Source organism: Monodon monoceros, unplaced genomic scaffold (genome assembly GCF_005190385.1).
Source record: "Monodon monoceros isolate NGI ecotype Baffin Bay Population unplaced genomic scaffold, NGI_Narwhal_1 Super_Scaffold_16, whole genome shotgun sequence".
In the NCBI taxonomy this organism is placed as follows: Eukaryota; Metazoa; Chordata; class Mammalia; order Artiodactyla; family Monodontidae; genus Monodon; species Monodon monoceros.
In genome coordinates this window covers 69,067,919-69,082,277 of record NW_021703772.1, presented here as the reverse complement: position 1 = coordinate 69,082,277, position 14,359 = coordinate 69,067,919, and the positions used below count along the sequence as shown (strand labels likewise).

At 37.7% G+C, this 14,359-nt stretch overlaps 1 protein-coding gene across 1 annotated transcript in view; it reads right to left on the bottom strand.

The window, feature by feature from the left end:
* Positions 1–14,359, bottom strand: part of KCNH7 (potassium voltage-gated channel subfamily H member 7) — a 454,727-nt gene that overhangs the window by 147,262 nt on the left and 293,106 nt on the right. The window contains exon 3 of the mRNA XM_029225430.1: positions 1,213–1,368. Coding sequence (XP_029081263.1) covers positions 1,213–1,368 — 156 coding nt within the window. The remainder of the gene's footprint in view (positions 1–1,212; positions 1,369–14,359) is intronic.

Below are 14,359 nucleotides of genomic sequence, written 5' to 3'. Positions count from 1 at the left end.
GTCATATAAGAGGTTAACCGTATATTGAAAACAGTGTGATTCTCAATGACACAGATCAAGAGAACAGAATAGAAAGACCAGAATATACTCATGCACATAAGAAAGTTTAGTATGTGATAAAAGTGATATCTCAAATTACTGGTGAAAGACAGACTTTCTAATAAATGATGTTAGAACAACTGGAAAACCATTGATAAAATGACAAATTAAATTTATAACTTGCACTATAAACCAAGCTAAACTTAAAATGGATTAGAGATCCTAAAACATAAGTCTAGAAAAAAATATGAATTTATTTACAACCTTGGAATGGAGAAAGCTTTTCTAATTATGACTCAAAAATTCAGAATCGACAAAAGAAAAGGTTGATAAATTTAGCCACATTACAAAAAAATAAAGGCTTCGTGTGACAAAAATTAGGAAAAAGATAAAGGACAATTTGCTGGGGAAGCGATTTGCCATTTATTCCACAATTTAAAAGAAAAAGACAAAAAAGTTGAAAATGTATACAAATAATGGACAATTGACAGAAAAAGAAATGTCCACAGTGCTTAAATATGTGAACCTCACTCATAATAAGAGAAATGTAAACTAAACTAATTGAGGTATTGCTTCTCACTTATCATGACAAAAATCGAGAAGACTGACTCACTCTGTTAGCAAGGCTTTGGAGGAAAGATATAATACATTGTATTTTATACATTGTATATACAATATTATATACAATGTATATACAATACATTGTATTGTATTATATAATACATTGGTATTAGTGTAAAATGGTTCAAACATAAGGAGAGGAGTTTGGCAGTATCTAAAAAGATTACATATTCATTTACCCTTTGACCCAGGAATACCACTTATAGAACCTTACTCTGAAGATAATTTTGTCGAAGAATGTACATATACACATGAAAATACATATGCACAATTCATTCTGCCATTATTACAATAGCCAAAATTTGGAAACAACCTAAATGCCCATCAGTAGGGGACTGGCTAAATAAGTTTGGTATAACCAAGTCAAATGGCTTTGAAAGCAGCTGATCACTTCTGTTAGGCACTGATGGGTAATGTCAGCTATGGCTTTTTTATATACAAATTATTTTACATAAAATGCAAACATATTTTGAGAACTGAATCAAAATGAAGCATGTATTAAAATTACTACAGTAGCAGAGTATCAAGAGCATTACGTTGTCTTTTACTTACGGTTTACAGTTTTGACTGGTAATATTGTATTTAGCCTCTCTGGGGAAGCAGAATTTTCTTCATCTGTCACATATTCAAAATTAATGATGAACATCATAGCCACGCCCTCTTGGTTTTTCACTGGAATGATGTGAGTGTTACAAATGAACGTAGAACCTAAGGAGATTAAAAAAAAATGAGTGTAAGGTCAAAAATATGCCTTCATTTTGGAGTGTCAGTAACATTAAAATTCTAACAAAGCCCTCAATGACCACTGAAATTCAATTAAAATTTGATTTTTTTATTTCATATTTTATTGCACATATGTTTACGTAAAAATGCACAAATTTCCCAGAAAGATTTTACAGGCAAATTCAAGTACTACATTATGGAAAAATGGAATCAAATCTTATTTGTTTTTATACTCACCACTTTAATAATAATAAAAAAAGACATATTCTTTAACTTTATAGAAATAACTGTCAGCCTTTTCTTATATATTTTAATTCTGAATCTATATAAAATACAGCTCTATAAATAATTAAGATAACTCATTTTTTCTCATCCTGAAATAATCTCAAATTATTTCCTTTTTCTTCTTTAATTTCTTAGACATCAAATAAAAAATGACTGACTCTGTCTTAAACATGTCCTAATAATTCTTTCCTTTTCTGTGTAAAATTCACAATGCCCAAATCACAATGATTTTGTTTGGTTTGTATTCTGTTAGAAAATAAGAACAAAACTTTTGTCTATATTATTGTGTTAATTTGATCTTTTTAACCAGGAAGGTGATATTCTTTTAAAAGCACAATTATAGGGCTAATAAGATACATTTTATTAGAATCTCCTGGAAATGAAATGAACAAAGGGATGACTCAGTTTACAACTAACCACTGACATCCATCCTTGAACAGAAAACCCAAGACCCAAGATTTAGAGAAGACAGTCAAGAAGCTGACTTCTTTTAAATCAACTGATTTCTGGGGTCTGACTTCCAAAGCTGAGTATTCCCTCAGAGCAGTTTCCTCACACATTGACCCTCTGAATATTTTCTTTAGTCGTGGTGATGGAAATCTCACAGGTTAGGGATTTATTTGGGTTCAAAAAATATTGTATTTTTTAAAATGCAAAAATTTCAGGAAGAGTTCAGTCATTTAGGCAATAGAGAGTATTTTGATTGCTTTCTCTCTCTCTCTCTCTCTTTTTTTTTTCTAAACAATTAGCTGGGACCCTTTTGCATCTTGAGGAGAAGGACGGTTCAATGTAGAGGCAGGATCAGGGTGGGAGCAAGATCTGTCTGGCGTGAAACTCCGAAGGGAGATGTGCAAAAGTGAGAGTGTCACTGGCAAAGCCCATTGGGTCCCCAGGAAGAATAGATGGAATCTAGGTGATAAGATAAGGTCTAACTTCTTCTTTTGTGCTTAGTCTAGCTTCACTTGCTCATAGGGTGCCTCGGGCAGCAGCCTTGCACCCAGCACTTCAGACCAGAGTTCCTAGTGCAAAATGGCTGCGCCCGAAACCCCAACTCAGTGGGCCGCGTGCAGAGTTGCTGCGCCCCTGGCACTGCAATCTGGAGCCTAGAGGAGCCTTAGTTCCACCTCACTCACCAGAACTCCACCCCGCTTCCCCACAGTTGGAGCCCTATAAAGCAGCCCCGCCCACAGCCTTTGGGGGCCGGGTAGGCGGGCGTGGGTGGAGGGAGAGCGTGGACTCTAGAGCAGGAGCTCACACCTCCTCTCCATGCTTTGATCAAAGAATAAACTTTCCTTTGCTTCTGAACCGCACTCAGTCTTCTTCTATTGGCTCGAATGACATTGGGCAGGAGGACCCTCGTTGAGGACCAACTCAGGAGCGTCGGTAATAAGGGGGCCTCAAGAGGCTGGAGACAGGGGCATTGAGAGCTCCAAAATCTACTGTGGATGCTCGTATTCCGAAATGGTGTTCCATGTATGCTCTCACTATTAAAAACAAAGTAGGAGAAAACTCTTTCCTGTATGCTCTCACTATTAAAAACAAAGTAGGAGAAAACTCTTTCCTTTCTTCTCATCCCTGTGAATTGGCTCCTGCTGCCAGACCTGAGAACAAAGGCTACTGCTAATATTGCTATAGACTGAGACATCACAGGTCGAAGGGCTTTTGAGGGTGGCCCTGGGGACCTAATTATTATTTATGAAATTGTTTCTATGGGTTAATGTGTTCCAATTTCCAAGGAACTGATTTACAAATACACTTTTAGAACATATACTCTCTGTAAGTTGGGGATGCCTATGTGCTAGTTTTGATTCAGATTTTCAAATGCGGATAAGCCTTGCCAGTTTGAAATGTAGACGACCTTATTCATAATTAATTTCATTTTTTTCTATAGATATGGCCATAGTTTTGCAGCTATTGGAAAGTACGTCTTAAGAATGATGTGCTGCACCTTCACAGTCTTCAGCTACATCTTCAATTCATTTAATAAAATAGTTAGCTAGAGCAGTTGTCAGTTTCCATGGTAACAAACAGGATGACTTTAGTAAACAGAAAATAAGCAATTTAGGGCTATTCCATTAGCACTAAAAATAGAATTGCTTCAGGCCAGGCATCACAATACAAAATGATTAAACAGAGAGTCTGAGGAGATGCTAGAAATATCCATTATGTATTTTGCTAATGAACCAAAATACATATTGATTTTACCACTTAAAATGACATTTCCTGGATCATTTAGAATACCATTGTGAATTCACAGATTTGTTACTTCACAGTTTCAAATCTTTCAACATTTGAGGTTTACTGCTGATTGTACAATAAAACATAAAGCACAGATTTTTGAGAGATCAATAAATAAAAGATGTAGGAATAGAGATCTAATAGGTTTGTAATAGGGCAGAGTAATTTTGCTTTCAGTAATAAGGGACAAAAATCCTGTCTTTCAATACTAATGCTGGTACATTTACTGTCCAGTGCAAAAAATCATACAATTATAGTGCTTTATAAAAAAGTTTGGCCATATGCATTGGTTCCATAAACATACTGAGTAAGTGTAATTAATCTAGGATTACTACCCACTATCATTGTTCCCTGCATGTTTCTATTGAGCAATATATCTCCTTTAAAGTCAACTGAAGACTCACATTTACATTTTTTTCTCTTTTAGTTTTTGGATTTAATGTCTCCATCAATCTTGCATAGACTCCTGGAAAGCAGATACTGAAAGGAGATATATGGAATTTGTAAGAGGAGAAGAATCTAATACATTTTACAGTGCAAAAACAGTTTAGCTTGCATAATGCTACAAACTCCAAGTTCTGTTAAGATACTACTTTTGTAAAGTAACATTACTCTAAAAAGTCATTATTGTGTGTTCCTAAATATTTTTCTTGATTGCAACAGTGGGAGCAAGAGAAATGGAAGCATAATCCAGCAAATACTAATCTAGCAATGAAGACAAAAATAGACACTTTCAATAATGTATAAATAAGAGAACTAAAAAAAAAAAATCTGGAAATAAAAAGTTCAGGCCTTGGTGAAATAAACCTTGTATTCAAATGAAATTAATAATGATTTTTTAAGAAGCAGCTTATTTACAATAACATTATCCAATGATTATAAAATTATACATGCAATTATACTAATATTGGTTAGACTCAGGTTCATTTCCATGTTTTGTCTCCTGAGTGAAAACACTGTCAAAGTGGGAAAGGCTGCTTAGAAGGAACAGTGCTAATTTTAATAAAATGTTTAGAATGTTAATTTTTAACTGTAGCCACAGAGCAAGCAAACTCATGGTAATCTGAATAGTTACTCCTTTCTTAATTAACTCCTAGGGGCATTTTTAAATAAAATACTAAGACTCTTCCTTCTGAGCTGCTTGAAAGATGTTTTATTCTACTGTTTGTACTCATAGGGTATCCTTACCCTGAAATCAAAAAATGTCCATTGAGTGCCTAATATTGGGTCAGGCACTGGTCTGAGTTCTCAGATGGTAATGAGAAGAACAGCAGTGAGAAAACAAATCAAGGTCTTGAACTTGTAAAACTTATATCCTACTGGGGGGACATAATTAATAAATACATATGTCAAGTAAAAATAAGTACAATGATGAAGAAGAATGCAGAACAAGGTGGTAGATGATGACAGTGGGAAGGAAATGCTTCTCCTGCAGAATGACATGTAAGCAAAGACATTTAGGAAATGGGGAGGTGGGCTATGTAGCTCTGCCAGTGTAAAATCCTTTAGGTGGAAGCATGGCTGTGAGCTCAAGGAACAGTATGGAAGCCAGCGTGGCGGTTGTGGTGTAGGACGGGCTTGGACAGTAGGTAAAGTTAAAGGGGAAGTAGGGAGCCATACCTTGTAGATTGTGGGGAAAGGATAAAGGGTAGGAGGTTGAAGCTGGCTTCCCATTGCCTCTGACCTGAAGCTGGTTGGGAACTGTAATTTTAGAAGTGAGACCGTTTGTGTAACAGAAAGTAACCAGAAGGCTTTATTATCTGGGAATGACCTAATAAGGGAAGGGTCTGCCAAACATCATCCAAAGTAAGTGGGGAGTTACTCTGGGGAATAAAGTTTAACGGGACGATGAAAAATAGAAGTTAGCTGCGTTTTGTTCATAGTCCGAGCTTTGCACTGTTCAGTAGAACTCATACGGGTGTAAAGCTCTTAAGAACAGTGCCTGACATGGAGCAAAACTCAACAATGTGAGCTATTACTTTTGCCTCTTGTTGGAGGGTCTCCAGAGGGGCAAGTTAACTCTCAAGTCTATGTAATTTCCTCCAAGCTTTTACCATTCTTGGAACCACAAGCTACACTGTTCGCTTGTATTTCTGGGCACCAAGTGGAGATTATTCTTCTCTGAGCTGATAGGTTTAGTGAATGCCTCAGAGTTTTAAATTCCCTTCTCTCTAGTAGATTGCGGGGGGGTGCTCTTTGAAGATTAAAAAAATATCATTGGAGACCTGTCCTAGAAGAAAAACTAAACATAGCAACCTTGGGATACAAAGGCCTTATCAAAGAGGCAGCATTGTTTTTTAAGTTGAAGAGCCTATCAGAAAAGCAAAAAAGGACTGTTATACCTCTTAGAAGGAGAAAGCTACCCAGTCACAAATGACTTAAGATATAGCCAAGTGGAGACACAAGAGAGAAACAAGACAAATTTGTACTTGACTTTTCAGTATGTAATGTTTCCTTTTATTTCATTTTTTTAGAACCTCTTCCATCTTCTTCTGCTCTCTCCAAGCCTCCAAGATGAAATATTATGCCTATCAATGAGGTGCATCATTAGATATATTAATTTCTCATAGAATATTGATGACATAATGGATTACCACTTTCTGGATAATTTTTTTAAGGGGAGTAGTGAAAAACAACAATCATCACAAGGTGAGCTCTAATGTGGCCTCTATATAGAAGAAATATTTTGGTTGTGTGGATAAGACCTTTCAGATATCCCTCAGTTCACACCATATAAGTCATTGCTTGCTGATATCAATATCACTTTTGGACAATTTACGACCTAAAGAACGGGAGAGGGCCATCATGGAATCCTGGAACAAGATTCACCCCCGATGTGACTATACTCGGAGGTAAGGCCTACAAGGAGGTAATTAAGGCTAAATGAGGACATAAGGGTGGGGCCCTAATCTAATAGGACTAGCATTCTTATAAGAAGAAGAAAAGATATCAGGAGTCTGCACACACAGAAGAAAGGCCATGTGAGGACCCAGTGAGAAGGCAGCCATCTGCAAGCCAAGAAGAGAGTTCCTACCAGAAACTAATGCTGCTAGCACCTTGACCTTGGACTTTGTGCCTCCAGACTATGAGAAAATAATTTTCTGTTATTTAAGCCACTCAGTCTGTGGTGCTTTGTTATGGCAGCCTGAGCTGACTAAGATGCCCTGAGGTGGAGCTTGTCAGGGCAGGCAGCCAGTGTTGCTAAAACAGATTAAGCTGAGAGGAAAGTGGTAAGAGATCCAGGTCAGAGAGATAACAGAGCAGGGGAGTGGGGTGGGAGTGGAGGGTGGCTGAGGAAGCAGCGCTTTGTGGGCATTGCAATGACTTGGGCTAACAACGTGAAGCCGTTGGGTGGACTGAGAAAGGGAAGTGGTAGGCTCTGGCTGCTGGAAAGACATGGACACATGAAACATTTTTTGTTAGTTTGTCAAGTAACTTGGTTTACATAGACTAATTGTATACTAGAGCACAGAGTGTGAACTGGGAAGTGATGGACAAGGCTTGAGTCATAGAAGGTCATGTCCTGATGGCCTTCTATGTTCTTGAAATTCACCTTTTGGTCTTGGGGATGCAGTGATTGTTTCAAGTATGAGAGTATCTTCAGAGGAAGTATTTTAGTGTACAGACTGAGGACATGGCTCTTTTAGGTCCTAGTGATGTGTTAGAGAAGTAATTTCAAAAGGTAGAGGAGCTATTTGAAGAGACAGAAGGCACATTTAGAAAGACTATTAATAACTCATACAATATCATATCAACAAGAATAAATGGAATAGGTAATTCCAATGAGCCCATATAGTCTGTTTGGCCTTGTGGACTGGGTCAAACTTGACTGCTTGTGGGAGGCAAGTCTTCTAAGATTTGCCCATTCTCTTACTTTACCAGTCACCTGCTTAAACCTAAAGGAGTCTAGTGAGAGCACAAGAGGAGGAACTATGTGAGCTAACAAAAACACTTTATACAAAAAACATTATTAACAAAAGAACTGAGCTGCACCTCTGACAATGCATTAGGTCTAAAGAAACAAGTTTAACGTAATAGTCACCAACATACACAGATTTAACGTAACAATCACCAACATGATTAAGTTGAACAACTGTGAATGTATTTAGATAGTTTAGGTATCTGATGGAGTAACATGGGACTCGAAGCACCCTTTCCAAATTTCCAGGAGAGATTATATATATGCCTTTTATTTGCAAAATGAAGAACTAGCCTAATTTACACAAGCCTGGTTGTCACGCTCATACCCTGTGCGATATAGTATTAGCACTGAAATGTCAACAGCATGAATTATTTATTTTTAATTACGTCTTATTTAAAACAATTTTAAACATTCAGAAAGTGTTGAGGCAGTGCCAGTGAGTAGTAAATTCCTTGGATATGTAGCTCTGTGTAGTCCCTGGAATTGGACAGACATGGCTCTGCTATTATTTGCTGAGTGACCTCGGGCAGGTTACTTAATCTCTCCAAGACTTAGATTCCTCATCTGAAAAGTGAGGAAAGGAAGAGAGAGTACCCCACTTCACAGTACTGTTGGGAAGGTGAAATTAGCCAATACATTGAAAGTACTTAGCATGGAGTCTGGTATGTAGAAAGTGAGCAATAAACAAGTTTTATTGTTATTAAATGGAATAGGAAAACCACTTTCTCAACCATTGAAATGGTGGCTCAATTTCCTTCAAAGGTTTGATGATGAAATTGAGTCATTCAGCTCTTAAGGAACTTCAGAGATAAATCCATCAGCTTAATCCCCTTGTCTTCAGAGGAGAAAGTACATCAAACAGCAATTTGAACAGAATGAGAGCTTAGTAGATGGAAGATTCTTTTATCTTCTAGTGTCTTAAAATGTGTCTCCTTAACTTTGTAGTGACGAGGCCCTTAGTTTGATTCCCATATTTTTCCTGTCCCTGTGGACTGTCCTATTGTCTGTAAAAAGTATACTATATACCAGGTAACTTTTGTGATAACAGAACTCTGTCTCTTTTGGCAAGCTCCATAGTGCAAAGAATTTGGTATATAGTAGAAATGTATGAAGCAATCTTTATTTCTGGATTTGCTCGAGAAGTACCATGATCAGTAATGAAAGCACATTTTAGAAAGAAAGGTAATAATAATAGCTAACGTCTATTGGGTGCCAGCCACTGTTCTAATGGCTTTATGTGCCTTAATACATTTGCACCTTCACAAAAGCTTGATGATGGTACCATTATCATTCCTATTTGCAGATGAAAAGTAAGCCATGCACAGTCTCTCCTTGCCCTTGATTTTGGGGCATTTCTTCCCCTTTCCATGACTGGGTAGAATACTTGGTTCCAATTCCTTCTTTATGCCAAGACCCTGAGTTCCATGATTTTTAAATCAGGTAAGTTCTAAGAGGTTTTTATCTTTTATAAGCAATGGCCTGAGAACTAAGATTCTTTCCACTTCTTTCTCTCAGTCTTGCACTGTCCTCCTGGCTTAGGCAGAATTCCCTTCTGCTACTTGGGAGGCAGGAAGGCATCATCTATCTGTCCAGGCTTGCCCAGCCCCACATTCCATTTGAATCCATCCAGTCATACACTGCCCCATGACCACTTTCCATCTCTCCTTCTTTTTATCAGCTCTGGGCTTTCTAAGAATAAAGGTGCTCCACTCTGCTCCCTCAGTCCCTGTATACTATCTTTACTACTACTATTAACAACTATATAATTAAATCATGGCTACTATTTTCTAAATGTCTTCTATGTGTCACATGTTTCTCATGAGAAAACTTTATCTCAAAGAAGTTTCTCAAGTAAGTAGTAGAACCAGGCTTTGAACTCAGACCTTTCCAGTTTTCACTCTTTCTCTTACATCAGTGTTTCCAAAACAGTGAGATGTTAATCGATGCTACTGGAAAGGGCTTTCTGTTAATGATCCAGTTTGGGAAATGTTCTCCTCTAGAAGATGCTCAATGCACATCATTGTATTAGAGGTTTTGAGAAGTTCTGTAAAAACAAGTATATATTTACTTTGTTTAATGCAGCACTTCCCAAATCAACTTGACTCTGAAATACTATTTTAGAGAAATTTGCAATAACATCCAGCTCCTTGAAATGCCATTGGAAAACAGTGAATTGGGTTAGCTCCCTCCCTGCTTTAAAGACATCCTTCTGAGAGGGAGGAAAATAAATATCATAGGTCACCTAGATGCTTAAGTGACAGGGAACAAGGGGCTGAAGCAGGAGGGGAAAGAGAATGGCAAAGGCCACTGTTACCTATGCAATACGTTTTGCTTGGTGTTGGTCCTGATCTAAGCTCTCAGAAATCCAACTAAAATAGCACTGGCATATTTGATCACATATTTTGCAGCAATGGTTTTCCCATAAGCTAGAAGGTTACCACTAAATGAAATATGATAGAGCACTTCACAGACTAGGTCCAGTTCATACTATTTGACAGAGATCAGGTTTTAAAGCACAGAAGCCCTCATTCAATATCCATTACTATTCTGCATCAGATATTGCATGAGAAAACTCTGACATCTGCAAGGAAATATTTTCAATCTGTTTTCTCAGGAAGTCTTTCCTCTTCATTTTCAAAATGTGAACATATGTGAACTTACAATTATTTGTTGTCTCTCACTCCTTTCCACTGACGCTTCCTCTGTTAACATTAATGTTCAGGTGTTAGGTTCTCATCATACTTGTAAACTTGATGTTTGAAAAAAGCAAGTTTAATTGTCTTTCTAAACTTGATAAACCACTAAGAAATTATTTGGGAATTGAAATAAGGAAGAAAAACTCTTACACCTTGTCTGATTCATAAATAGTACCCACAAAGTAGGTACTATTATGATTACCTACTTCCTAGCCCTGGTTCCCATTTAATTTTTGAGATTTTTGGATTGAATTAGTGTATTGGGACATATAAGTGTTAGCAACAAGCTGAGGCTGATTTACAGGCAAACCAAGTCTACGTTTGTAATCAGGAACTTTTGGGGCATGTTTATGACAATTTTTTAATGCTCTGTGGTTTTTACACCAAGTAAATGTTATTTGGTTCAAAATTTTTTTCATAAGACATACTCATGTTACCAAACCTCTGATATACCTCAAGCAAGTCCATCCCACCCAACTGCCATTTACCCAGTAAAACTGCATTAACACTGAACCAACTGGACTGACTCAACATAAGAGCAAATCTGCACATCACCCTGGTATGTACACACTACTGTCAAGGTCAAACACAAGTAGAATCCTGAGGCCAGGCACCGCCACGCGGATGTCGTTGCTGACGAAGGCTGTGCACGGCCATATGCCTGGTGTGCTGTGTGCACGGTGTATTCTTGGTTGTTGGTTTGCTCTCACTGTGTTTGCACAGAACTTGACGGAATTAAAATTAGGCTCCGTAGGCCTGTCTGGGACAAAAGTGATAGAAGCAGAAAAAGGTGAAATTGAAGATATTTCTCTAGGTAACTTAACACTCCTCTCTTTTCACAAAATTTCCTATCCCGTTTGACCATTATAACTTAGGATTTTCATTTTTATTTTTTAAATGCCTAGGCTGTTTTTACAAAATAGCAGAAGGAGCAGAAAGGATGTCCTGTCCTGGAAACTAGTGAAAGCAGGGCTTTTTCTCCCATTGGCAGCGTTAGTGGGGAACTCCTGGGCTTTGACACCAGGCTTTGGGGCATGTGGCTACTACAGATGTTCTCTATTCCCGAAGGCTGCCAGAGGCATGGACCTGCAGCAGATGCCTTATGGAGGGATTGCTTTGCAGTGGTTCATCTTGCCCTGCATATATTTTTCCAGAAACGGTTGCACAGCTACACAGAGAGATGTTCTATTTAAAATTCACCCAGACCACACTTCTTGTTGCTTTTGCGTTTTACCCATACCAGGATTCACGACCAAGCCTAGTGCCTTTTCAAGGTAGCAGAGTAGTGACTGCCGTGGTCCAGCTACACACTGAGACCACAGAGAAAGATGTGGGGTGGGATGATCTGATTGATGCACACAGCAACATGTTAATCTGAGGGGCAAGATGTACTTTCTGTATCCACGAGAGAATGTACAGTGTAATGGTTAAGCATAAAGCCTCTGCATCAGAATGTCAGGGGCTAATTCCTGGATCTGCCACTTGGCAGTGTTTGATATTAGAATAAGTGACTTAAATGCTCTAAGACCAGTTTTTTCCTATCTGTAATATCAGGATGATGATGTTACCCACTTCACGGAGTTATTGTGAGGATAAAATGAGTCAATATCTGCAAAAGTTTAAAACCTTGCCTGTATATTGAAAGAAGTGTCTCTTATCATAAAGAGATGATCAAAGCATAATTTTGAGTTCTGTAGCCAATAAGATGGACCAATCATATTTTTAAGCTGGGGAGAGGGGACAAAATGTGCTTGTAATATACCCATTTCCCTTGTGAGCATCTAACGGCCTATGCACACTCCGTATTTCCAGTCCTATTGGCCTCTAACTTTATAATTCCCTCCCCAGACCTTGCCTCTGATGTGCCCTTAGCCCTAAACTTCTCCTGTCTTATCTTTTATGAAAATTTACCAGTCCATATATTTAACCAAAGGTCTTCCCTAAGCACTTGCTGACAGAGATACCTGGGGCTTAATTTTCAGATAAATCTCAGCTCTGGTATTTGAGATTTTTTGCAGATAAACCCTCTGCTCTTTGGTTTTACCCATGACTAGAAATATGCTGGACATGTGCATTGGGAGGAGGCTGAGGTCTGTGAAGCCAACCACATGCTCCTGCCTTGTACCTCCAATGGGTTTTATTTTTTTTTAAATTAATGAAAATATGTAATATTAATAGTTATTATTTACTGGTGCAGATGGCTGACATTTTCCCCTAGTTTCCTCACTTTATGGAAGAGTTAGAAAAGAACATTTCTAAAACCAGAGGACAAAAGGGGTTAATGTTACTTGAAAATTACATTCTCTCTCTCTATAAATATATATTAAAATACCAAGTTTTTTCTCTGGATTCAAAGATGTTCATTCTTTTAAAAATGTCTTAAAAAAAAAGGAAAAAAGCCCCCTTTCCTCCCCTCAAGTCAACTTTTGTGCTCCAGAAAATCTTCTATTCCATAAGTCTGATCGTAAAAACTTCAAGTATTAAAGTAATTTGTACATGTAGAGAGAAAAATGACTTTTTCAAAATATACAGGGGCAGCTGCCAAATTGATGTATTATATATTGTGGTTCTGTTTCTTGAAAGAATTTTTTTCGTTATTTTTACATCTAACAAAGGAAAAAATTAAAAAGAGGGTAAGAAACGATTCCAGTGGGATGATTTTAACATGCAAAATGCCCCTGGGGTTTCTTCTTTGCTTGCTTTCTTCCTCCTTACCTGCCCACCCACCCCCTCCAACACACACACACACACACACTTTCTGTAAAACTTGAAAATAGAAAGCAAAAACCCTCAACTTGTAAATCATGGGATTAAAGTTGATTACTTACAAATATGAACTTTGGATCACTGTATAGACTGTTAAATTTGATTTCTTACTACCTATTGTTAAATAAACTGAGACAGGAAAAAAAAAAAGAGCCGGGGTTAATTCCGTCAGCTGAAGGTTAGGCCTTTAGCTTCTCTAAATGGGAACCTCCATCTGAACGTCAATGACTCTTTTTGCCTGATGACTTTGAAGCTGATTAGTGATTCTGTATGTCAACATGTTACCTCTCTTAGTTAATCTAAACCCACTTGATAGGAACTTCCTGGAGATAAAGTCCTATATCAGAGAAGTTTCTCTAAAGATGGGAATTTCAGGCACTATGGTGAGCCAATGGTAGAGATGTTTTGATGGCAATGGAGACGTTTATCACCCCTCAAATGGTAAAGAAGAACTGAAAAAAAAATTAGATAGAACACACTGGTGAGATTTCAGTAGACATTATAAAACCACTAGCAAGGCTGATCTATCATGTATTACATTTGAAAAGAAAGAGATTCAGACTTTTAAGATGAAAAGACTATTTCTTAGATTCCTTTCCTTTCCTGTCGTTGTAAATTTCTAGGGACAAAGAAAACAGACAATATTATTACAATTAATGCTAACAAGAACAGGAAACGAATCAACATTGAGTCATCTAGTAACATCACTGGAAAGCACAGTAAGAAGGCCCTATTCCAAAATTTTGATTGACAAGAAGAGGTTGGATTGATGCCATTAATGTTCTTTAAAATGCTGCTCCTTCTAAGAACTGCACCTGAGAAACAATCATGTATTTCAAAGTGTCTTCGTGTGGACTTTATGGAAAGCTTCCCAGAGAGGTGACAACAAGTTGCATCTTAATTAAGAATGCGTTAAGTATTTCCAAGCTCATCTCAGAAGCCATGGTGATAGGGAATGCTTGACAAAATATATGGACAGTGAATGGTATTTGAGAGCCCAGTTGGAGGGAGAAAAATTGAACAATGGCATATGCTGCTCCAAAGCCACATCCTCTCTAACAAGGCATTG